Raw genomic sequence first — 23,449 nt, 5'->3', positions numbered from 1 at the left:
GCCTCTATTGACGTTTTGTAAACTCATTAAGAGCAGGGTTTTAAATATAGCTAGTTATGATTGTGTGATAAAATTAGTTTAAACTCTCAAAACGTCAATATTAGTTTTGAGAGAATTATTCTCCTCTAATTTTGGTGCACTTTATGGTCAAATACTCAGTATTTTTACTGTATTATAGTAAAATAAACAAAACTGTTTGAAAACTGCAGCAGAGTTGATGAGAAAGTTAAAGTATTGCCTCTAACTTATACATTATTCAACAAGTATATATAGTTGAATCAGTAATATTAGACAGTCTTTTCCTATTTGAAGTCAGTAAGAATTACAAAATGTTATATTATTTATATTTGTTAAATCCCCTTAAACATAGAAATTAGCTAATACTTTTTTGTTGTACATTTAAAAAAAATTAATCGCTTCTGTGTACCCAACACAACAGTCAGACATATCGTGATGTTGCTTTCAAGGTTTAGCAATTTTACATTTAATGACATTGTTTTAATAAAGAAATAACATTTCTATATTTTAAAGTGAGTCACCCACGTTTGAAGTCAGGTAGGTGTCAGTTAAGTTCACTCTTATTGATCGAAAATGTACTGATCCTCCGCCTAAACAAAAAGGTATTACGTTATGACTAATAAGAGCGAAAAATCATAAAGAATTGAAATGAGAAACAGACTTTTTTTCCAAGCATTTGAACGCAGCACATCTCCAGCGGCAGTGAAGACCCGCCCCTGTCTCCCGAGTAACGGGAGAGATTACGGCCTGTGATTGGTCCGTTTTTTGCCGTTGGTCCGCTCCAAACGGCTTCCGATTGGATGTTGGTAGACCGTCAGCCGAGAAGCATCTGCGGCTCGCGCTGTGGCAGCTGTCCTCGCGCACTCGGCTGGTGCTCGCCTCGGACCCACAGACAGAAGCTCCGCTGGAGGAGGACGGTGTTGGAATCCACGAATATAAACGGTAGGAAAACAGAGTAATGACAAAAAACAACAAAGATGTAACGTTGTATGTTTTGGATGTAAACACCTGCTGATCAAAAGGGGCCAATTGTATCCGTTTTAGTCCTCTTTCACGTTGATAAATTTTGTATTAAACGCCTGTTAAGCGTTAATAACGGCAGGGTTCTTCTCGAAATCCGCTAATTTTCCGCTCTGTGCGGTTATTATATATTTATGCCATCGGTTCCTGATGCTTATTTTGGATAAAAATAATTAAAGTGACCCAATGTGTGTTTGGGGGGGGAATGATCGAAATTTATTCAAACCCGTTTAAAAATGGAGGGTTTGCATTGTGGGGAAATGACATCTTGTGCTGTTGGTGAAGGAATATGGGTGAGTTTTGATTGTCCTTTTGTCGTGTTACTACATTAAAGGCGTGTATACGTTATGTAAGTCTATTATTTTGTTTGTTGGTTGTTCTCTTTTCATCTAAATCCATTGAGTCATGGTAAAGATGATGGTTCACACGGCCCAACCTAGATTTTTATGTGTGGTCATTTTAATGTAGTAGAATAAGTTAATAGTTATTCCTTTATGCTTTGTTGGGAAGGATGAATTTGTAGTTTATGGTGCTGAAATAATTTGCATTGGTTGGTTTTGGGCATCTTTACTGGTGCAGGAAAATAAGATGAATACATTAGCAAGGATGCTATTGAACAGTGATGTTAAACACACTTTACAAATATTAAAAAATGTGAAGGAAAATTATTGACCTTTGGTGAACGCTTGGTGTTACAATGCAATGACTGGATGATTTTAAAGTATTTCATCTATTTGTTCTCAGTTATAAGGAAGAGAAAACAATTACTAAGATGTCCTGCAAGTTTACTTTGCAGATCCGTCTTGGTGTTTATAGCTCTGCAGTAAAATGTGAGTATCCTGATGTGGAATCCGTGTTGACCATCTGTAATCAGTACTGTTTGAAAAGCATACAGGCTTGCACAGATCAGTTTTGCGTCCCATAAACAGAGATAAATCAGAGTATATTTCATCTACTATGATGAAAATCTATCTAGGAGCGGTTATTGTAAATGTATCTTAACCATTTGCTCATAGATCAGTAACACTCCCACCATTAACAACATTTCATTGCCATCTTGTAGGAAGCACTGTTTCCCATTTTGATGTCTATTTTTAGCACCAGATGCACATTTGCTCAGGCTTTTAAGAAGCTGCACGGTTCACACATACTCGCACAGATTCAGAGGCTCACACACGTTTACATTGACTGTCACACTGTGTGTATTGCACACCGTCCAACCCCATGGCGATTACTATCCAGATCAAGCTGGAGTCAGCAGCTGTCTACTCGTTTCTTCTCACCTGCAGCGTGCAGCGACACTCAGACACACACCCAAAGATGCCACACATGTAGCCTCAGAAACACACATCTGAAGATGTCAGCAGATATACGTGTCAAATTCAAGCCTTCCCTGAACACCAAGGCTTTTACAAATCATATATTGTAGAGCTGTAACTAACGATTATTTTAGTAATCAATTATTCTTACAATTAATCAGTTAATCTGATTTTTTAAAAAGGCACATTCTTCTGATTTTTCATTTAACCACTTCAGCTTTTTTTAATCAAATGTATATTAAATGATGAAAATAAACAATTTAATTTTTTTTAAAATAAAAAAATAAACATATTATTATCTAAAATCCAATAACAGCAAAGGATGCATTTGCAGCTAAAAAAAAAATACTCCTAACATTAACATATGACAAGCTTTTTCTGCTTATCACCAATCTAATATATTACTGATCTGTTGACTATTATTGGATTAACTGATTAATAATTGCATTAAAAAGTTGCTTAATAGGAGTTTTTTTTTTTTTTTTTTTACAGAACTTGAACCAGAAGAAGCTAAAACTAAGTTACTTGAGTTTTAGGTACAAAACAAGGTTGTTGTTTGTTATCTTAAATGGAAAATGTGTATATTTTTGGACTTTTTTTTTTTTTTTGCTTAATTGCTGCCCTGACTGTGTTGGTTTTTTCAGTAAATGGCCTGTTTTTGCAGTCTGTATACTCCAGTTAATGATTAATTGCTTACTAATTTATTTGACGATTATTGCACTAATAAATTAATCATGATTAATCGTTTCAGTTCTAATATCTTTTTGCTTAAATGCTGCCCTGTCTGTGTTGTTTTTTTTCAGTAAATGGCCTTTTTTTGAGTGTATACTCCAATTAACGGTTAATTGATTACTAATTCATTTTAAGATTATTGCACTAATCGAGTCATCACGGTTAATCGTGATTAATCGTGATTAATCGTTTCAGTTCTAATATGTATTTGCTTAATTTCTGCCCTGACTGTGTTGGTTTTTCAGTAAATTGCCATTTTTTGTAGTGTGTATACTCCAGTTAACAATTATACCAATTTATTTAACAATTATTGCACTAATTGATTAATCACAGTTAATCGTGATTAATCGTTTCAGTTCTGATATCTTTTTTGTTTTATTTAAATTGTTTCAAACGAACACAGAACTGTAAAAGTGGATGTTTAATGCTTTGTAGATGCTATTTTATTTAAAATTGTGTGTGACTTTGTGATCATACAATATGGTGATTCTGCTCCTCATCCATTATTAATTCAGCACCTCATTAAAAAACTGCATGCAGAAAGCAGAACAGTTTGGCTGCTTATGAGATGATTGCATCCTACTGAACTCGGAGTGTGTGTGTATGTGTGTGTGTGAGGCGTTAGTCCGTGCATGCATGTAAGTGCTGAAGCAGCCGGTCGCAGCATGCGTGAGAAATACTGCCTGGCTTGTGACTGTGTGTGGCTCTCTGTTTGCATTCCTGCCTGTTATGACAGCCATGATGCAGCAGAAAGCAAACACACAGTCACTGATTAAATTTAAGGCGTGTGCATTTTTCACCTATCGCTGTTGGATACACTGCGAGTCTTCTAGAGATTACAAACGCCCCACTCAGGTTTTTGTCATCTGACCCTTACAAAGCAATCAGTTGAGGTCTGAACCACTTCTTCCTGCTAAACACTAATGGTTATATACATCCATATAATTCAGTTTTAAATGTTTAAATCACAGAGACTTTTTCAAGAATTTGGGACTGTGATTCAGCATCCCAGGTAGGTCTTTCTACTAAGTTAGTTTGTTTTTGTCAGTTCCCAAATAGGTAATAATTAGAGTTAGGCCTGCCACAATAATGCATTTTGCAAAATGATAACTCAACTAAGTACTGACAGAAAAGGGTTTTAACAAGAGAAGGAACAGTAGCACTTTACTCATTGCTTTGTTGTTCATGATTGTGAGGCACAGTTTATACACCACTCTGTGTTTTTGTTGCTAAATATTTGGATTTTTTTTAGATTTTCATAAAAACATTTGAACAGAGCAGTATCCAAAAATAAAACAGAGGAATGTTTTCTCAACTTCGCCTTAGAAAGCCAGTAAAATCCTTCATTTGGCACCAGGATTTCAATCTCCCCTCCCTTGGACTGCGTATGTTTGTGAACTTGAAGGGTGTTACTGTTCAGAGTGTCAGTTATATAAGTTAACTTTAATTTCCTCCAGCCTTAAAGTCTTTATGGACTCACAGAGCCTGCAGTACCCAGTGGCAGCAGTTCTGATTCCCGGGACAGAAATGGTGACAACAGCTTCAACCTTTAGGTCATGAAAGTCAGAATATGAAACCAAAATCTCTTTCTTCCTGTCTAGATTAGTTTCTTTCAACTCCACTGTTCCCTTTTCTCTCAAAGTCACTGACTTTGTGTCTCTTTTGCAGTTTTAACAAAGGCGAAAATAACATATATTATGTGTTATAGATTTGCTTGTTCCGTTGGTATTACATTAGTAACGTCTTCATTCTGGTTCTTCGGCTCAATTCTGTTTAGAGACTTCATAATTCATTTTATTTGTTGTTTCTATTGTTTTGTTTTTTTATTTTGGATATTTGAAATGTCTTCCGGTTCTAGTGTTAAATGTTCAGTGAGATTTAAAGTACATCTCTGAGAATGTGTTCTTGCATTATTATGCCTTTTCCATTATATTACATGAAAATGGTCTCAAAACAACAATAATATCGTTTATCGCAATAACTTCTGGAACGATGTATCGTTCGGCAAAATTTGTTATCATGACAGGCCTATCAATCAATTGTTACTTGGCTTAAAAAAGGCAATTTGCTGAAAGAATAACACACCGGGAGCTATAATTAAACCACAACTGTACAAAAAATACAGAATTTGTACTTCTTTAGTCGGTAAAAGTGGCATAGTTTTAGCTTCACATGGTTCAAATTCACTAAAAGAATGCTGTTATTACATTTTATTCAATAAAATACTTATTTTCTTATTTTAAAGAGGAATTGAAGTGTTTATTTGTGTCTAAATATATAATATGGTATAAAAAGGTTTAAGTGGTGAAATTAAATATTTGCAGAATGTGCCAATATTTTAATCATCAGAAAAAAATCCTGCATCGTTTCCAAAAACTTTCATATTTCTTTAATAGTGTACGATTGCATTAAAACAGATTTTTATAAAACCTTTAGTTGTAAGCCATTATGCATCGTTTGGAGTCATTTGAACATTTAGGTGTTTGTGTGTGGCCTGGTTTCCTTCTGAACGATCTTCAGCTCACTTCTCCAGGGAAACCAGGCTCTTATTCAGGCTGTCGGCCCTCAGGGCTTTGCTTTCCACGCTGCACGCCCCTCCAACGTCATGTTTACCTCAGGCAGCAGCATCTTTGTGCAATCATCTACTTTCTTTTGTAATCAGTAAATTGGTTTATTTCTCCGGTCACCACTCTCCAGTCTACTTACGGCATTATTGGAGTCTGACCTGATTAAACTACAGGTGTAAATTATCTGGAATAAATGGATTTTGACCACTAGGAAGCAAAATTGGAGATATTTTGAGACTTTTCCATTTCTAGACAATAATATAAATTCTCTATAAACTTTTGTCATGATTGTGTTCTCGTTCTTCCCCTTGCGCTCCCCTCTTTCCTCCGCTCTCTTTCTGTTCTCCTCCTTTGTGTTGATTTTGTATAACTGAGAGGCTATTGTGTGCTGCTATCAAACACATTGCATGCAGCCATCCATGCAGAATACACACAGAGAGATGCTTGTTGAGGAACCTCTTTAGCTTGTTGGTGCCGTCAGGTTACTGGAGGAAACTGGAGGTTTATCTTAAAACATGGATTATTTAAAACATCAGACAGTGAGATAGGCAAACCACACGAATATGTTTATTATAATGAAGTTATCATAGCTAGCAGTAATAGCTGTAGGGCACTGAATCTGATTGGGTCTCATAAATCAGAAAATCAACGCTAATTAGCATGTTAGCATAAATTAATTAGCATGTTTTTGTCTCCACATTTTGAATGGTGATCATCTGCTTGACTTTGGAGAAGATAGTTCTCCTTTTGTGTTTTATCTCCTTATCAAATAATTTTTTTCAGAAAATAAAACCTGGAAAAGTACTGGAAAACTATGGAATTTGAAGTTATAATTTTTCACATCTGGATAAGATGGTGTGCTTTTAGACTTTTTATTAATTTCTAAGCTATAAATATTTCAAATATTATTTAGCCTTTTAAATTGATTTGTATTTTATCATCTGTTTTAGATTTGCCACATTACACTAGCCCTTCAGTCTGCATTATATTTCAGATTATATTTCACCAATTAAAGCATTGAAATTACTATTTTTTATTGTGTAGAAACAGAATTAAGCATTAAAGATCACAAATTGTGCTTGAAAGGACCTTAATGCAGTCACAGGAGCTGGATAAGTTAGTTTAGAAATCATCAGGAAGTCCCAATGCATTGAGGAAGGTATGAATTTTATGTTTGTATATTGAATTTCAGTGTTTTCTGTCCTGTAGGATCATGGCTGCTAACATGGGGTCCATGCGCATCCTCATCAAGGGAGGGAAGGTGGTGAATGACGACTTCACACAGGAAGCAGATGTTTACATCGAGAACGGCATCATACAGCAGGTAACCACCTTTACAAACCTTTACATACAACAAAATAAGCACAAAATCCCACCTAATCTCATAACAGTTACACTTTAAAACGTCACTTTTTCCTCTTTCTATTGCAAAGTCCAACCTCAACCCACTCATTCACTTTGTAGTGCCTTCCTAGCTGCTCACAATACTCTGTTGTAAAAGGTTTTTACCACTCAGTGAAATACGGGGCCATGATAGTGAAGACTAAAATTAGCTCAAAAGTTGTTGCCATGGAGATATTTATCACTTTATTTAGAAAAAATGGACTTGACTCAGCAGCCTAGGAAGCTGAGATTTAATCTCACAGAATTTACTTTTTTCTTTTACTCTGTTTATTTCTGGAATCTCAAATATGAATTGAACTAAAGTTAAATAATATAATCTCTGAGGAATATTCAGTTATTAGTCCACATTAGTGCAGTTACTTGCTTTCAAATCAAATTAGATAACTTTCTCCATCTGCTGTTTAGAATAAGTTATATGTTCTACACATATAACTATTCATTAACTATAGGACTTAATTGATTAATCAATTGTTCTCACAATTAATCGGTTGATTGAGTAAAAAAAAATTGGCATATTTCGCAGATTTTTTTTTTACCTGGCTTTTTTTGGACAATATTAGAAATATGTAAAAAGATACAAAAAAAACCCAACAAACAATTGAAGAAGAAAATAAAAAATTTTATTGTCTAAAATGCAACAACTTAGGATTCTTTAGTGGACTATTGATCATTTGTAGCAAAGGATGCATCTGCAGCTAAAAACATACATCTAACATCCACATTTCAAAAGCTTTTACAGAATTTGAACCAGAAAAAGCTAAAACTATATCATCTGAGGAGTTTTAAGTTGAACATATTTGCAGACAAATATATTTTTTTATCTTATGTGCAAGACGAATATATACTGCTCAAAAAAATAAAGGGAACACTCAAATAACACATCCTAGATCTGAATGAATGAAATATTCTCATTGAATACTTTGTTCTGTACAAAGTTGAATGTGCTGACAACAAAATCACACAAAAATCATCAATGGAAATCAAATTTATTAACCAATGGAGGCCTGGATTTGGAGCCACACACAAAATTAAAGTGAAATGTTCCCTTTATTTTTTTGAGCAGTATATTTCTTTTGTGCATTTTGGCTTAGTTGCTGCTCTGAGTATGCTGTTCCTTCAACAATTGATCTTTCTTGACTCTTAATAGTCCAGTTAATAATTAATTGTTTACTAAATTAGTTGTCAATTATTTAAATAATCTGATTAATCGTTTTAGCACTAATCAACTATCCCAGTGAAATAAAATATTTGCATTACAAGAACAAAGCCCAAACAACAGAACAATGAATGTTTAGTTCGGTGACGTTCCTCGGTGATGCTCAGGGTGTGTTTGTGTTGTTTGGCAGGTTGGGAAGGAGCTGATGATCCCAGGTGGAGCGAAGGTGATCGATGCTTCTGGAAAGCTGGTGCTGCCAGGTGGAATCGACACCTGCGTTCACCTGCAGCAGACGTTCATGAACGCCAGCATTCAGGACGACTTCTACAGTGGAACCAAGGTACCATGTCTGTCTCGTCTCTTTACAGTGAAAAGGCATTCAGCTCCAGATGTGTTGAAGATTTCCATGAATTTTGTTTAGTCTCTTTCTTATAGTTGACCTGCAATGCTTCATTTTGAAACCTCTTCGGTGAGTCATTACAGCAGGTTTGGAATAATCAATGACATTGATTAATCATTGGAGCATTATATTAAACGTGGGGAACCAATATGTAGTTTTATCCGCATTAGCTCTGGTGGCGCAGCTCAGTGTGAACCACAGGAATAACTTGTAGCGAATTCAGAGGCGCATTGTGGAGCGGTGAGAATGATTTATCTTTGTGAACTAACAATTATATGCGGCGTTTACATCTCAACACGCTGCCCAGCGTGTGGCTCTGTGTCTGTCTTCCCTGTAAAGTTCATGTCTGTGGTCCCGGTTGGCCGGAGAGTTTGTGGATAACGAGCAGCGCTAACCTCATCATGCAGGTTCAGCCTGGTGAGGAGCTTTCGCACTCTCCTCGGAGTCACGCATCACGCTGATTTTATATTATTTTATTATTAGTAGTAGTATTATTTTTCCGGTTACACGATGCATCAAACCATATCAATGCGTTGTCTACTTAGAGTTAATGCGCTCGGCCGCGCGGAGACCTGAGAAACTCGTCCCATTAACTCGACCAACCAGAATAGTTTCTGTGACGCTTATTAAAAACTCAATGGAAGAGCTACTAAAGCCACATTAGCAGCATTGAATTAAATCTCCTGTTTGTTGCGGATCTCTACGTAGTGCAGCAGATTACCTCATCATGCAGGGCCGGTGCAAGGCTGTATGGGGCCTTGAGCAGAATCTGACTTAGGGGCCCCTTTTGTTGCTAAAAACATCAGCACCTCTAACAACTTCTGTGTTAGATTTAGTGAAATATGGGAGAAGGGAGTAGTTTAATTGGCCAGCCTAAAAAGCAATAAGTTATAACTGCAGTTTACTAAATTGGATTTGTAAATTCAAAGATTAAACTCACAGCACCAGATTGTTGCTTGGTAACAAAACAATTAACTATGAATATTGTTCTTTGAAGTTTTACAAAGTAAACTTGCCAGCTCCTTAAAATCTTGTATTTAAATGTTAAACAATTTAAAATCATTTATCTATGCCTAAACAATTGAATAAAATTTAACAGCATTGATAATCTCAATAAACAAGTATTATATTTATGTATCTGTGGTCTGTTTTAAAATATTAGTGTTTATGGGGCCCCTGACACCCTTGGGGGCCCGATGGAGCCACTGACTTAATTTGGATTAAACAGAAGTGCAAATTTGTTGTTTTTAGACTAGTTGTGGGTTTAAATAGCATTTCACTGGCGATCTTTTCCCGCAACATATAATTACACAGTAATACTTTTACATTTCCTGTCAACTTAACATCTTTTAATACAAAAACAAGGTGGACCGCCCCGACCACCGGGCTAAGGAAGTTTTCTACTTATTCTTATTAAACATGGGGAACCAATATGTGGTATTAAACTTTTACCTTTTTGTCTTTATTTTGGTTTGTTGTTTTGTTTGTATTTCCTTCTAATTCATGCAAAGCACTTTGCTGAAAATGTTCTATATAAATAAAATTACCGTACTTTACCTTACCGTTGGATTTATTTTACATTGGAGCATTATATGTTGGCGTTTGAGACCTTTTAGTCTACTTTAAGTTGTCAGACTGATCATTGGAGGTCCACAGTAATTTAGCCAGGGTTCAGATAGTGAATTTTAACTCATCTTTTCAAAACATGTCGTTAATAATCACTTAGTTCATGACTTTATGCAACAACAAAAGCAAAAACAGAAGAAATCTGTTGAATAGTTTTCACCCCAAACTCTAAAACCTTAGAATTAAAACTGAACTATTATGAGAAATATTATTTCTACTGGTTCTGTACTTTATTTATTATTGATGCTCAGCTTCTCTCTCAAAGGAGAGAAAATAATTTAATTCAGTGTAATTGTTGCCTGTGGTGATAAACACGTGTTGGAGGTTGTTTTGTCTTTTATATTTTATAATTAAAGTTGACTTTTTGCACATTTTGTTTCTCACGACCTCAGAAGATCCCTATTTTCAGATACATACATTTATATCCTATTATTTTTATGCAACATTATTATCCATGAATTAGAAATGGAGCAGAATTTGTTGTAGAAAAGAGGTAAAAAATGAATTTCTTTTTCTGTCTCAGTCAAACTTAAGTGCAAGTCATATATGTTCTTACTTCACCGCGTCTCGGTTCAACTCTAACCGAATGGTGTTGAGTGGACCTTGAGGAAAAGTGACTTGTTCGTGTGCCAGGGTTTCCCCCGGCAACCCACCCCACTGCCACCGCTGCCATGGCAACTAACCCCCGCTTCCACTGTGGTAATGTCAGCCTGTTTGGGAGAACGTGCACACATGACCACAGTGGCATTTTTCTTTTTTTGTTTTTTGTTTTTGCTTCCACTATGCTGAGCCTGTTACCATAGCAACCCAAAAACTATTTCCCTCTGCATCCTCCACCCTGCCCCCCATTGCTTTGTAACAGTTTGACCCTTCTTCCTTCCTCCGCCCCATCACCTCCGCTGGTCTTGTGCTTCACCCCCTGCAAGTGGGAGGACAGTTTGATAATAGTGTTTAAAATAAGAAGATTGTGAAGCATGAAAAAAAAATAGTAAAAATAAATAAATACATTTTACAAAAGGGGGATATTAGTGCTTCACTGAAGCGCTGTAGGTGAAATTAAGTATAGCTTTGTTTTTATTCATATTATAAGTTTTTGATACCTTTCGGCCAATTTTATTACTTTTACAAAACTAAATATTTATTATATTATTTTTTGTTTTATCGTTTATCTCCCTGTGATGTTGTGAAACACTTTGGTCAGCTGAGGTTGTTGTAAATGTGCTATTTTATCATTTCATTCATTGATTAATTGGGTTTAAATGCATAACAGAACAAGTTCCTACTTCTGTGCCTAAAATAAATTAAAAAATAAAAATCTGTTCATACACTTTCCACCTGTTAGCCATGTAAGGTTTCTTCAGTGATTTATTTAACTAGAAAAATGTTTCTTGAACAATCACACTAATGTTGAGTAATTTGTTCGCTAGCGAAATGTTTATAAGTGCCTTTTATTGTCATAAAGTGTCTGACATGAACAACCTGAATTTAATAATATAAAAGTATATACTGGGATTGAAACTTACTTTTAGATTTGTATGAGTTTTTGTTGATATTCTTGCCATCCTGTCTCACATGATGTAAGACTAAAATGTTAAGGTTTATAAAATCAGTTTAATTCAAATAGATTTCCACCTTTATTTATAGGGTCATTGTTACTGAAATCATAGTTGAGTTTGATCTGCTGTGGCTGGCAGTTTCTGCTGAACTACATCCATCAAATCGACTGAAACAGAATATTTCCCTGACATTTACAGATCCGTCTCTGTCACTGCAGAGATTATTTTAATTTACCTGGAGGTTGGAGACATGAGTCAGGGTTCAGCTGTGATGTATTGGTGCTGATAGAAGATGATCAGAGGATGCAGTGGGAATCTGTCAAACATACAGAGACTCTTTTATCCCCAGCTGTTTCTGTGGGAATAATCCCCCAGTTTTTATAACTGGTTCTTATTTATTACCAGATTATCACACAGTACAGGTTTGAGGCTCTTAAATAGAGAGGGGATTTATTTTGAACACTGTTTGTCGTTTCTGTGTGACCCTTAACTTCTGCCTGACGCTCACTTATAAAGTCCAAGTAGGTTTTTATTATGTGGATTATAACAAATCTAAAGTATGTGTAATTATAACAGAATCTGCATGCTGTTAGTGAATTAAATATTTACATTACATCATACAATGAAGAAATACAGCTGTAGAAAAAATTTATAGACCACTTAAAATGACCAGTTTCTCTGATTTTACTATGTTTGAGTAAAATGAACATTGTTCTTTTATTCTATGAACTGCTGACAACATGTCTCTGAAAATACAAAATTTAGTATTTATTGGCAGAAAATGAGAAATGATTAAAATAAAGAACAAGATGCAGGGCTTTCAGACCTCAAATAATGCAAAGAAAACAAGTTCATGTTCATTTAGAAACAACAATACTAATGTTTTAACTCAGGAAGAGTTCAGAGGTCAATATTTGGTGGAAAATCCAGAAGGTTTTCAGTGGGTTCAGTGCATTGGGCTCTGTGTTTTTTACAGAGCTGTAGTCATGTTACATGTTCAGTTCTGATGCTTCTCTGAGATGGAAAATATACAAAGTTTATAGTTTATAGGTTTCCATGCTTCCATCATCACTGTCCAGCTATTGGTAAAAAAAAACTTTTATCAAGTGCCTTGTCTCACGTTTGTTCTGATAACTTAAGATTTGGCTTCTACTAGGACTGGGCAAAATGGTTTAAAAATTAAATCTCAACTTTATTTATTCAAAATTTAGTTTCTGATTTTAGTAGGTTTTTTCCTGCTTTTTTCCCTTTAAAAAAATGCAAAAAGTGGCTTTTATTTCAATCATTCCTTCTGTGAGTTGACCTGAATTCAAAGTCGAAATAAACAGGAGTTGTAAAACAAGATGGCCGCCCTGACATCACTATGGAAACCCAATGAGTGGATTGTTGAAAAAAAATCCAGATTTTCCAAAAATGACACCAACTTTATTTTATAGTTCATTCTTTTAGATGTTCTTTTCATGTGGTCGACAGTTTTCAGTTTATTTTACTTTTATGTTTCTTTTTTAAACGAACCTGTATGAAAAGCTACATAAAATATGTGATAGGATTCCTGATTATCTACAGATTAGATGCCCATGTACGGATACAACGTGATTAATGTAGAACAAGGAGGTTTATTTAAAAGGATATATTACACAGCATATTACATATAATCAGGCTTCTGACTGATGCTAGTGTTGCTTCTCTTTGCAGCAGATTTGCCATTTATAGCGATCTAAATTTGGATATTTCTTTGATAACAGGTTTGAAATATACTGTGGAAACTCTTCAGGCTGTAATACAGCAATCCAACACTTTCACTTGCTCACTTCAGATCCTGAAGATAAAAATAAATATTTCTCTTTGAGTTTCTTAATCTTTTTTTAATCCTTTTTTCTGTTTTTGTCTGAGCTTTTACAAAGAGTGGCAGTAAATAAATTTTAATCTAGGCCCTGAAGCCCAAATCCCACAATCCCTGATCTCTCACCACACCCTCATGGATATGTCAACACACACACACACACACACACACACATTAGCATTATCTGACAGTGATGAATGACGCTACACACATACGGTGACTTCTTCTCCACTGATGCTGCAGATCACTCTGACTGGTTTCTATGGCGATCATAAATCGGGGCAGCTCATTGGTTGGCGGGTTGGCCACTCCAAACACTTTGGCTCCGCCCCCATCTGAGTCTGCCTCAGGGATTCAGTGCTGACACACGAATATTTGGAAGTAATCTGATTTTATTTTATTGAAGTTACTTGAAGGATAGTGATTTTTGTTTGTTTTCATTTGTGGCAACATTTTCTTTTGTATAATTCAATAGTTATTGAACTGAAGACTGAGCAGTAGGCAGAGGAAGCATCAGAGACTATTTACAAGTAATAAGGTTTAAACGCTATCTGTTTGTGATATCTTATTAAAAAAATACATATGTTTGTTGGATCTCTTGCTCTGTAATATCCTACCAGATTTTCTGGGAAGATATTGAATGTTTTCAGTGGAGAAATGATGAAGAGGAGGAAAAGGGTGGGGACACACGACAGGCCTGGTTGAACAGTATCTGTTGTCATGGTTATGCTAAATTCACATCCTCATTTTTCCTCATTTTTGTTTCTCTGTCACTTCTTTCCTTTCATACCTTTTAGTTTGATCTCTTGACACATTTTTTTCTTTTGTTTCCTGGTCTTTTTACATTTGGTTGTTTATTTCTGGAGGTTTGCTGAAAAGAGTCATGAAAGGTAGAGTTGCAACTAACGATTATGTTAGTTTCTAATTGATTTATTAATCAGTAGATAAATAAATCAATTGGAATCTTCTGCAGATTTTTCATTTAAACTTTCTTATGCAACATTAAAAATGCAAATAAACAAATCAATTATTTTTTTAAAATAAGAAAATAAATATTTTATTGCCAAAAATGCAACAACATTTTATGGTATGTAGAGAAAGATGCATCTGCAGCTAACATTTTTGATTTACTGATTAATAATTTAATAGTAAAGGCAATTAATAGGAGATTTTTTTTTCATATAATTTGAACCAGGTGAAGCTAAAACTGCCACTTGAGTTTTAGGTCGAACATATATTCAAAGTTGTCTGTTTTATTCCATCTTAAATGCAACATGTATGTATTTATTTTTGTACAGTTTTGGCTCAATTACTGCTGTGATTATGTTGTTCTTTAAATAAATTGACATTATTTTGAGTCTGTAAGCTTCAGTTAATGATTAATCGATTACCAAATTGAATAATCGTGATTAATCCAATTAATCGTTTCAACCCTAATAAAGGATAAGAGTTAAAAATGAATTAAAACTAGGTTTTTGTTGCTTTAGGTTTAAGCCAATCTCCACTGACTTGCTTCCATTTTCCATCCAACTTGTTTTCTGTTCTCCATGTTGTGTGCAGTCACTAAATAAAAGCCCGTTTGATAATGAGACATCAGCTCATAAGGAAGGTTTATTGTCTCAAGACAGGCAGTCTCTGTTTTACAGTGGACTAATTGTTCTCGGTTTAAACCCCTGTCTCCCCCCCATCCTTTCTTCCTCCTAACCAACCCTCTGCCCCTGTCTCCCCCACCTAGGCGGCTTTGATGGGTGGCACCACCATGGTGATGGCTCTGGTCCTGCCTGAGCAGCACTGCTCCCTGCTGGACGCTTATGAGAGCTGCCGCAGTCTGGCAGACGCCAAGGCCTGCTGCGACTACGCGCTGCATGTCGGGGTCACCTGGTGGGGGCCAAAGGTAAGCCCAACAAGACGAGGAACAGCATAAAAACAGTAGAAACACATTTTATTGTCTTCTACGCAGAGTATGCGGTGAACCCTACTTTTTTTATTTATGACGAAGTTGCGTTTTGACCTAGATTAAACCAACAGAAACTGGGTTAATACACATGCTCAGTGGGCACATTAGTCAGATTGTATGAGTTAACCTGCCTTATTCAGCCTTTGGCTACAGCGTCTGCACTGGATCATCTGCTGGCGATGTGCATGTGTCACACTTCATTACATCCTGCACTGCAAAAACACTAAATCTCACCAAATTATTTTGGTCTGGCTTCTAGCGCAAATATCTTAGGATACTTGAAATTTACTACAAACAATGTAGTAAATTCCTTATTAAATTCCAGATTATTTCACTTGTAGCAAGACATTGTCCCATGGCCTGAGTGTAACAGTGTAAACTCATGCTCTGCACAGGTGCTTGAAATCCTTGGAAAGTGCTTCATATTCAAACTGCACAGTTTTGTAATAAAATGCAATCCAACGTTTGATTAAAAATTTATGTTTTGAAAATGTTATTTACAGTTGAAACCAGAAGTTTTCATACATCTGGTTTGAAAATGTCAGTATTTTTTTTTTTATAAATAGATGGTAATAGACTTTTTTTTTCTCACTGTCTGAAGTTAAATCAGACTAAACTTTTCTTGTTTCGGGTTAGTTGGAATTACCAAAATTATATCTGTTGCTAAATGCCAAAAAACTTCACAAGAGCAATTTTTAGATTTTTTTTGTGTGACTTTCTGTGTTTACGCATTTAATTTGAGCAGGAAGGTAATTTACCTTAACGTGATTTGTTTTAATTGTTTCAATGTAATGAATATTTATTATTTCTAACGACTCAATGACTTATTAATCTGTGTAACAGAAATAAAGATTGCCGTAAGCAATTAGACAATGTCATTGAAATTTTTTTTTTTTTTTTATAAATTAGTGTTTTGTTCTCGGACCAATCAGGTGTAGACTGAGGGAAAGGTGCACAGACCTCGTGTTAAACCTCTAATAAAAACACAGTTGCACATTGTGTGACAGGTACGCAATGAGATGGAGAGCCTGGTGAGGGAGCATGGCGTGAACTCCTTCCAGATGTTCATGGCCTATAAAGACCTGATGATGCTGCGGGACTCAGAGCTGTATCAGACTCTGCAGACCTGCAAGGACATCGGAGCCATTGCACGTGTGCACGCTGAAAACGGAGAGCTTGTGGCAGAGGTGCGTCCTCGTTTCTACGCACAGGACGACGTCTGATGGGTTTCAATGTGGAGAATCATCTTGTTAACTTTTAAAAGAGATAAAATTAAACTTTATGGTTTATGTGTTGCCAGGGCGCCAAAGAGGCTCTGGATCTGGGAATCTCTGGACCAGAAGGAATAGAGATAAGTCGACCAGAGGAGGTAATTTTTCAAAGATTTTGAGCCAATTTGGTGCATCAACTTGTAACTTTTTCTGACTAATAAAATTGACTCCGATTGTGGACAAAGCTGTAGCTATGTAAGTGAGTTAGAGAAACACATGATATACAAGGATCCGATGTTCACCACTAAACAATAGGGGTGCAACTGTCGCTTATTTTATCAATTGTTTTGACGATTAAACGGATAAAAAAATTTTGGCACAGTATGCAGATTTTATATTTAAGCTTTTTATATAATACTACATTAAAAATGCAAATAAACACTTCAGTTCCTATATTAAATAAGAAAATAAACATTTTATTGCCAATAATGTAACAACATAACGATCCTTTAGCATACGCCTGATCATTTGTAGCTAGATATTCATCTGCAGCTTTAAAAAATACTTCTAATATCAAAATGTGAAAATTTCATTTAATATCACTGTATTGATTAGTGAAGGGCTAATCTGTGACTATTTTGGATTAACCGATTAATAATTGGATACCAAAAGGTGATTAGTAGATTTTCTTTTCCCACAAAATTTGAACTGGGTGAAGCTAAAACTGCCACTTGAGTTTTGGATAGGACATTTTTTTTATGTCATCATAAATGCAAAATGTATAAATTTTTATACAGTTTTGATTAATTACTGCTCTCAATATGGCCTTTTTTTAAAGTCTGTTTAAGTCTCTTTTTGTCAGTTAATGATTGTTTGATTTCTAAATCAGTTGACAATTATTTCAGTGATCGATTCAGCCCTAATAAATAATTTACAGAATTTTTGAAGACCGGATATTAAAACTGTGTGACTTTCTCTGTGTGTCGTTGACTGCAGCTGGAGTCTGAAGCCACTCACAGGGCCATCACAATCGCCAACAGGGTAAAGTTCTCGATTTCTTTGGTTTTATCAAAGCTTCAGTCTGGAGTTTGATTTGATCTGAAAAAATGCATAGAAATAAAATGTTTAGGGCTTTTTCCCAGGATATAAATACCGCATCCATCCTGTCTGTGTTTGTTTTGCAGAGTCAGTATTTAAAAATTTCATTGGAATATTTGCCATAAATGTATTTTTTGCGTAAATAACTGAATGATTCTGTGATTGTAGGCGCGCTGTCCCATCTACCTGGTGAATGTGTCCAGTATGCTCGCTGGAGACATGATTGCTGCTGCTAAGATGCAGGGTCAGTATTTGTCTGGTTACAATTTATTTGATTGGTTTTTAAAAATAATTTTAAAAAAGCAATCAGTAAGACAGAGATAACCAAGGACAAAATAATTACCTTACCACCATTTTTCTGTTTGGAAAGGTGTAGGAAGAAGTGAACACTTATTTAATCCCTTATCTCAGTTTAATGAAATATATTACTTACTGACTCAATAATTATCAAACCATTTTTACAGTAATTTTAATATTCATGTTCAATATGCTGGGCTAAAGAGCCAACAAATAAATTATATTACACAGACAAAATGGTTACAAATTAACTCATAACAAGACAAGAAAATCTACAGATGATAATATCAGTAATAATTGTAAATAACAACCAGACATAAAGCATCAGGATAATTACTAATGTACACCTATAAATCCTTCTTAATCTGGGTTATTTCACCCAGATTAGAGAGAGGAACAAACCTCATGACAATAATAACAACAACAACAACAGTAAGATAAGAATAATAAGCTACCAATAGTGGTAATAGTAACAGAAGAAAAAAAGGAAAAACTCATATTTGTGTTAATTCCCTTATTCCCTGTACGTGAGTAACATAGCTTTGTATTTATGTTTAAAACGGTCGATAATAATCCTCAAAAGGTGATTATTATCTCAGAAAAGACAGTAAACTGGTTACATTTCCAGGTAAGGTGGTCCACGCTGAGACCACTGTAGCTCACGCTGTGCTGAATGGGAACCAGTACTACCACCAGGACTGGACCCACGCTGCTGCTCATGTCATCGTCCCTCCTCTGCGCCTGGACCCAAACACGCCGAGCTACCTCATGGGCCTGCTGGGAAAGTACGAGTCGTAGACATCAGAAAATGTCTTTAATCGGTTCGTTAGCAGAGACACTGGAATGATGGAGCTTGTTCTGCTTCCAGTGACACTCTGAGCGTCGTTGCTTCAGAGCACCGTCCATTCAGCACCAAGCAGAGAGCTTTGGGCAAAGAAGATTTCACCAAGATTCCTCATGGAGTGGCGGGGGTCCAGGACCGGATGAGTGTCATTTGGGAAAGAGGAGTGGTACGCACACGAGCACGCAGTAATAAAAATGATGGTTTAAACACAGTCAGTCATTAAAATCTGTTCTCTAAAGGTGACCTATTATACCTCCTTGAACAGGAGACATGTTCACAAAACACATGTTCACAAAGTCATTCTTAGATAATGATATTATAGTCTAATCCTTTCCGAATGAGCTGTTTTAGGGCCGCTGTCACTTTAAATTCAAATAAGTTGCTGCTGGAGACACCCCCCAAACTCAGCGTTTATCCTCGTACATGAAAATAGATGCAAACAAATATGCAATTATAGAGCCGTACATCTTTGAAAAGCAGAAGTAGAGCCTCCTACACAACCAAGATGAATGCAGCAAGTTGTTTCTGGATGGGAAGTCAACATGAAAACACTTGTCTTTTCCAGCAGCCATTGTACAGCGGTAAAGCCAGTTTGCTTGGGTTGCTAGGTGACGGGCTGGGGTTGCTAGGTAACGGTGCAGATCCCGTAGAATGTGACGTTACATTCGGAAGGTTTTTTTTTTTAAATATATAAATTTAATCAAATGGAAGTACAGAAACATACAGAAAGTGAATTTTGCTCAATAGGTCCCCTTTAAGCAAATGGAAAAATCTGTATTTTCTTTTTTCACAATATTAAAATGTCACATCATGTCTGCAGGTGACAGGAAAAATGGATGAGAATCGTTTTGTGGCTGTGACCAGCTCCAACGCAGCCAAAATCTACAACCTGTATCCACGCAAAGGTCGGATCGTCCCTGGAGCCGACGCTGATGTGGTGGTCTGGGACCCCGATGCAACCAGGTAACCTGAAACTAATATCTGTACTGGTGTCAGAAGTGAAGAAGTGGACTGGTGCATCCCTGGATTATTACGATGCCCCAAGTGGAGGAGTTTAGTTTAAGTGTTTCAGGATGAGAGACAAATGAAGCAGGAGATTGATAGGATTTAAGTTTTATGCTCTGCTTTTGTCTCGTACAGGACGATCTCCCTGAGCACCCAGGTGCAGGGCGGAGACTTCAACCTGTACGAGGGGATGCGCTGCCACGGCGTTCCTCTGGTCACCATCAGCCGGGGACGCCTGGTGTGTGAGAACGGCGTGTTCATGTGCGCCGAAGGCTCCGGGAAGTTCTACCCGCAGCGCACCTTCCCCGACTACCTCTACAAGAAGATGGTCCAGAGGGAAAAGGTGCGTTCGCTTCCTGCCCCCCCGTTTCTGCTCAACTTGTTAAAGTGAATCAGGGAGAATGTGCTGAGTCAGCTGGCAGCCAGGGCAGCCGCCATGTTGAGTCTGACTCCGCCGATCTGACAGGCTGTCGGGGATTTGGAGCTGATGCTCTCTTTATGCGCTGACTCTGTTTTTATCCTGCTGAAATCGGTGAAACCTCCCTTCATGCCAGACTCTCTGCTCTGCTCACTGCATTTTATTTATTTATTGAAAATGATTAAATTTTTAAGGTTTGGAAAGTGCTTCATTTCTGTATAAAGTCCTTGAAAGTGCTTGACATTCAAATGGCACTGTTTTATAACCTCGCTTGATTAAAAGTCTAAATGTTTAAAACGTTACTTCCAGTCAGTGTCAGGTAGTGATTAGTTACTTTTACTCAATTACATTTGTTTGGAAAATTTTACTTATAGGAGTATTTTTACTATGTTGTACTTTTTACTTTTACTTGAGTAAAATTTCTGGATTTTCTCCCTGCTGAATGAAAAGCAAACATGTTTGAACCAGAAATTCACCAGACACAGACCTGCAGTTTTTGTTAAAGTTTCATAAGTTTTTTATTCAAAGAAACTGATTTGGAAACATTTTTTGTTAGTTTTTATTACTTATTGTCATTTTTGTCCCTAAAAATGCCAAAATTTCCACTTAACTTTATATTTTCATCCATCTGGTTAAGTAATTTTTAAATATTAAATGACTGGTAATTTGAGTTACTCAGTACTTGAGTAGACTTTTTGCCAAATTTTACTGGAAGATAAAATGTCCCATAAGTTATTCCAATAATCAATAATATTGTTGTTTTGAAACCATTTTCAACTAATATGCTGGTTATAATGGCATAAATAATTCAAGAACACATTCTGAAAAATCAATAAACTTTAAATTCTGATGAACATTTAACACTGGACCTGGAAGACATTTTAAATATTCAAAATAAATAAATAAAATTAATTATGAAGTCTCTGTTCAGACCAAAGCAGCAGACTGAAGACGTTTATCATCCAGTTTTTGGTAGAAAGAGAAAAGAGGAAAACAGTTAATTATGCAAATGGAAATTAATAAGTTTGTTTTAATTTATCATGCGATTTATTGATTTATTGCAACAGGCTTAGATGTGTGGATTCTTGTTGACCTTTGAACTCCTTGTTTCAGAACCAGGCCTACAAAGGAGTAGTAAGGGATCCTTATTCTGGTGATGTGGCCAAGGTTGCGAACACGATGAAGAAGGAGCTCGGTTTGGGTCCAATCGACGGCGAGTCGCCAAACAAGCCGGCCGCTCGGGCCCACCAGGGTGTCCGAGACCTCCATGAGTCCTCCTTTAGTCTGTCAGGTGGCTTAAATTAAACTTTTAAACTAATCTGTTCCTCGTTGTAACTAAAAAGGTGTTATTTAAATGGATTTTTCCTCTCAGGTTCTCAAGTTGACGACCACATCCCGAAGAGGTCCTCTGCTCGGATTCTGGCTCCCCCTGGTGGCCGCTCCAGTGGCATTTGGTAATCGTTAGCGTCGGAGTTCAAACCGTTTCCACCTCTGTGTTTTTATTATATTTCCAAGCGACCAGGAAAACTGCACTGATTTTAAAACAACAGAATAAAACTTTAAAAGTAAGGCAAAAACAAATTCAAGTAAAAGTCAGACGTATTTATTAATAAGTGGTTTGCAAAACAGTGAATTTGTGGTTAGCTGGACTAAAAAAGGGCTAGCTCTGAACTTAAATTCTAGCTTATTGTAATAACATAAATCTGCGGTGCTTTTAAGCCTCGTTACGTTTTAACCAGAGGCAGATCAAAACCAGTACAGTTTTTAACGGTTCGAAACAAAAGTGTTGCCAGAATTATTTAAAGATAAGTGAATTCAAACCCGTCACTGACGAACACACGGTACACCGTAGACACCATAGCGTTATAGTTTCTTGTGTTTGATGTGCGTGGATCCTGTTTGTGACCGGACGACCCCAGTGAGAATGTTTTTGGTTTCCAGTGGACCAACAGTTCTGTGTGGTGATGAAATCCAGCTGCTTCTATCACTGTCTGTATTTACACTTCAACTGCCTCTAACTGAACCAACAAAACGCCTGGAAGGCAACCCTGGTCTAGGGCTGGGCGATAAATCAATTTTATTGATTGATTTTTGGGGATTTAATGCTTGGAATATCAGGATTTTTTTACACCAATCCACTCCTTGGGTTCCCATAGTTCAGAGTGATGTCAGCTAAAGCTGCCATCTTGTTTTATGAGAATTTTAACCTTTTTTCTAAAATAAAAGGTTAAAAATAGTCATAATATTACAACCACACAATTGTTGTGATGTGAGAATAAAATTTTAAAAAATGCAAGAATAAAATGTTAATTTTACCAGAATAAAGTGGTAAAATTTTATTCTGGTAAAATAGAATAAAATTTTACCAGAATAAATAGAATAAAATTTGTTACCAAATAACAAATAAAATTTGTTATTTATTTAATTGTTATTTATTAAATAAATAACAAAACGTGAGGAATGTTGAGCAATTTGTGAAGTTATACTTTGGAATTGGTTTCAAAGATAAGATAATTTTAACACATCAGCATGACTAAGAATTTAAGTTAGTCATGCTGATTCTGATAATCAGCATGACTGATAATTTTAAGATGTTTTTCTGGTAAAATTGCATTTTTATTCTGCTAATATTATAGCTATATTCTTGTAATCAAACAAAACCTATTGTAATGGATAATTGAAATTATCCATTTGTAATTTCTTTTTTTTTTTTTTTTTTTTTTTTAGGAAAAAAAAGCAAGAAAATAATCAATTTAAATCAAATCTGGTGTGGGAAAAAAAAATTTATTTTATTTTTTAGCTGTATCGCCCAGCCCTAGTTTTGTCCTGTTTAGGACTCCGTATATGGGGCATCTAAAGGGAAAACAAAGAGCAATGAGTTAAAGTTCATTTGTGGGTTAAATGGTTTCTCTGTTAACCAGATGATGACAATGGAGTTTATTGTAAGTGAAAAGAATAGCGGGGGATTGCAGTCCCTC

General features: G+C 36.0%; 1 protein-coding gene across 1 annotated transcript; it reads left to right on the top strand.

Annotated features, from left to right (window-relative positions):
- The first annotated feature begins 845 nt into the window (after positions 1 to 845).
- On the top strand, positions 846 to 22,573 carry LOC106945222 (dihydropyrimidinase-related protein 5). The gene is made up of 14 exons (XM_015028765.1): positions 846 to 960; positions 6,866 to 6,980; positions 8,407 to 8,556; positions 15,377 to 15,535; positions 16,606 to 16,785; positions 16,899 to 16,967; positions 17,806 to 17,850; positions 18,076 to 18,151; positions 18,833 to 18,989; positions 19,073 to 19,214; positions 19,869 to 20,011; positions 20,189 to 20,396; positions 21,585 to 21,762; positions 21,844 to 22,573. Exons 2-14 carry the CDS (start codon positions 6,870 to 6,872, stop codon positions 21,927 to 21,929), a joined length of 1,704 nt encoding a protein of 567 aa, XP_014884251.1. The 5' UTR covers positions 846 to 960; positions 6,866 to 6,869; the 3' UTR covers positions 21,930 to 22,573.
- Positions 22,574 to 23,449: the final 876 nt, after the last annotated feature.

Source organism: Poecilia latipinna, unplaced genomic scaffold (assembly GCF_001443285.1).
Source record: "Poecilia latipinna isolate Pla-1442-1.1 unplaced genomic scaffold, P_latipinna-1.0 Scaffold134, whole genome shotgun sequence".
NCBI lineage: Eukaryota > Metazoa > Chordata > Actinopteri > Cyprinodontiformes > Poeciliidae > Poecilia > Poecilia latipinna.
The sequence above is the reverse complement of the archived record's forward strand: the minus strand, read 5'-3'. Positions and strand labels throughout refer to the sequence as shown.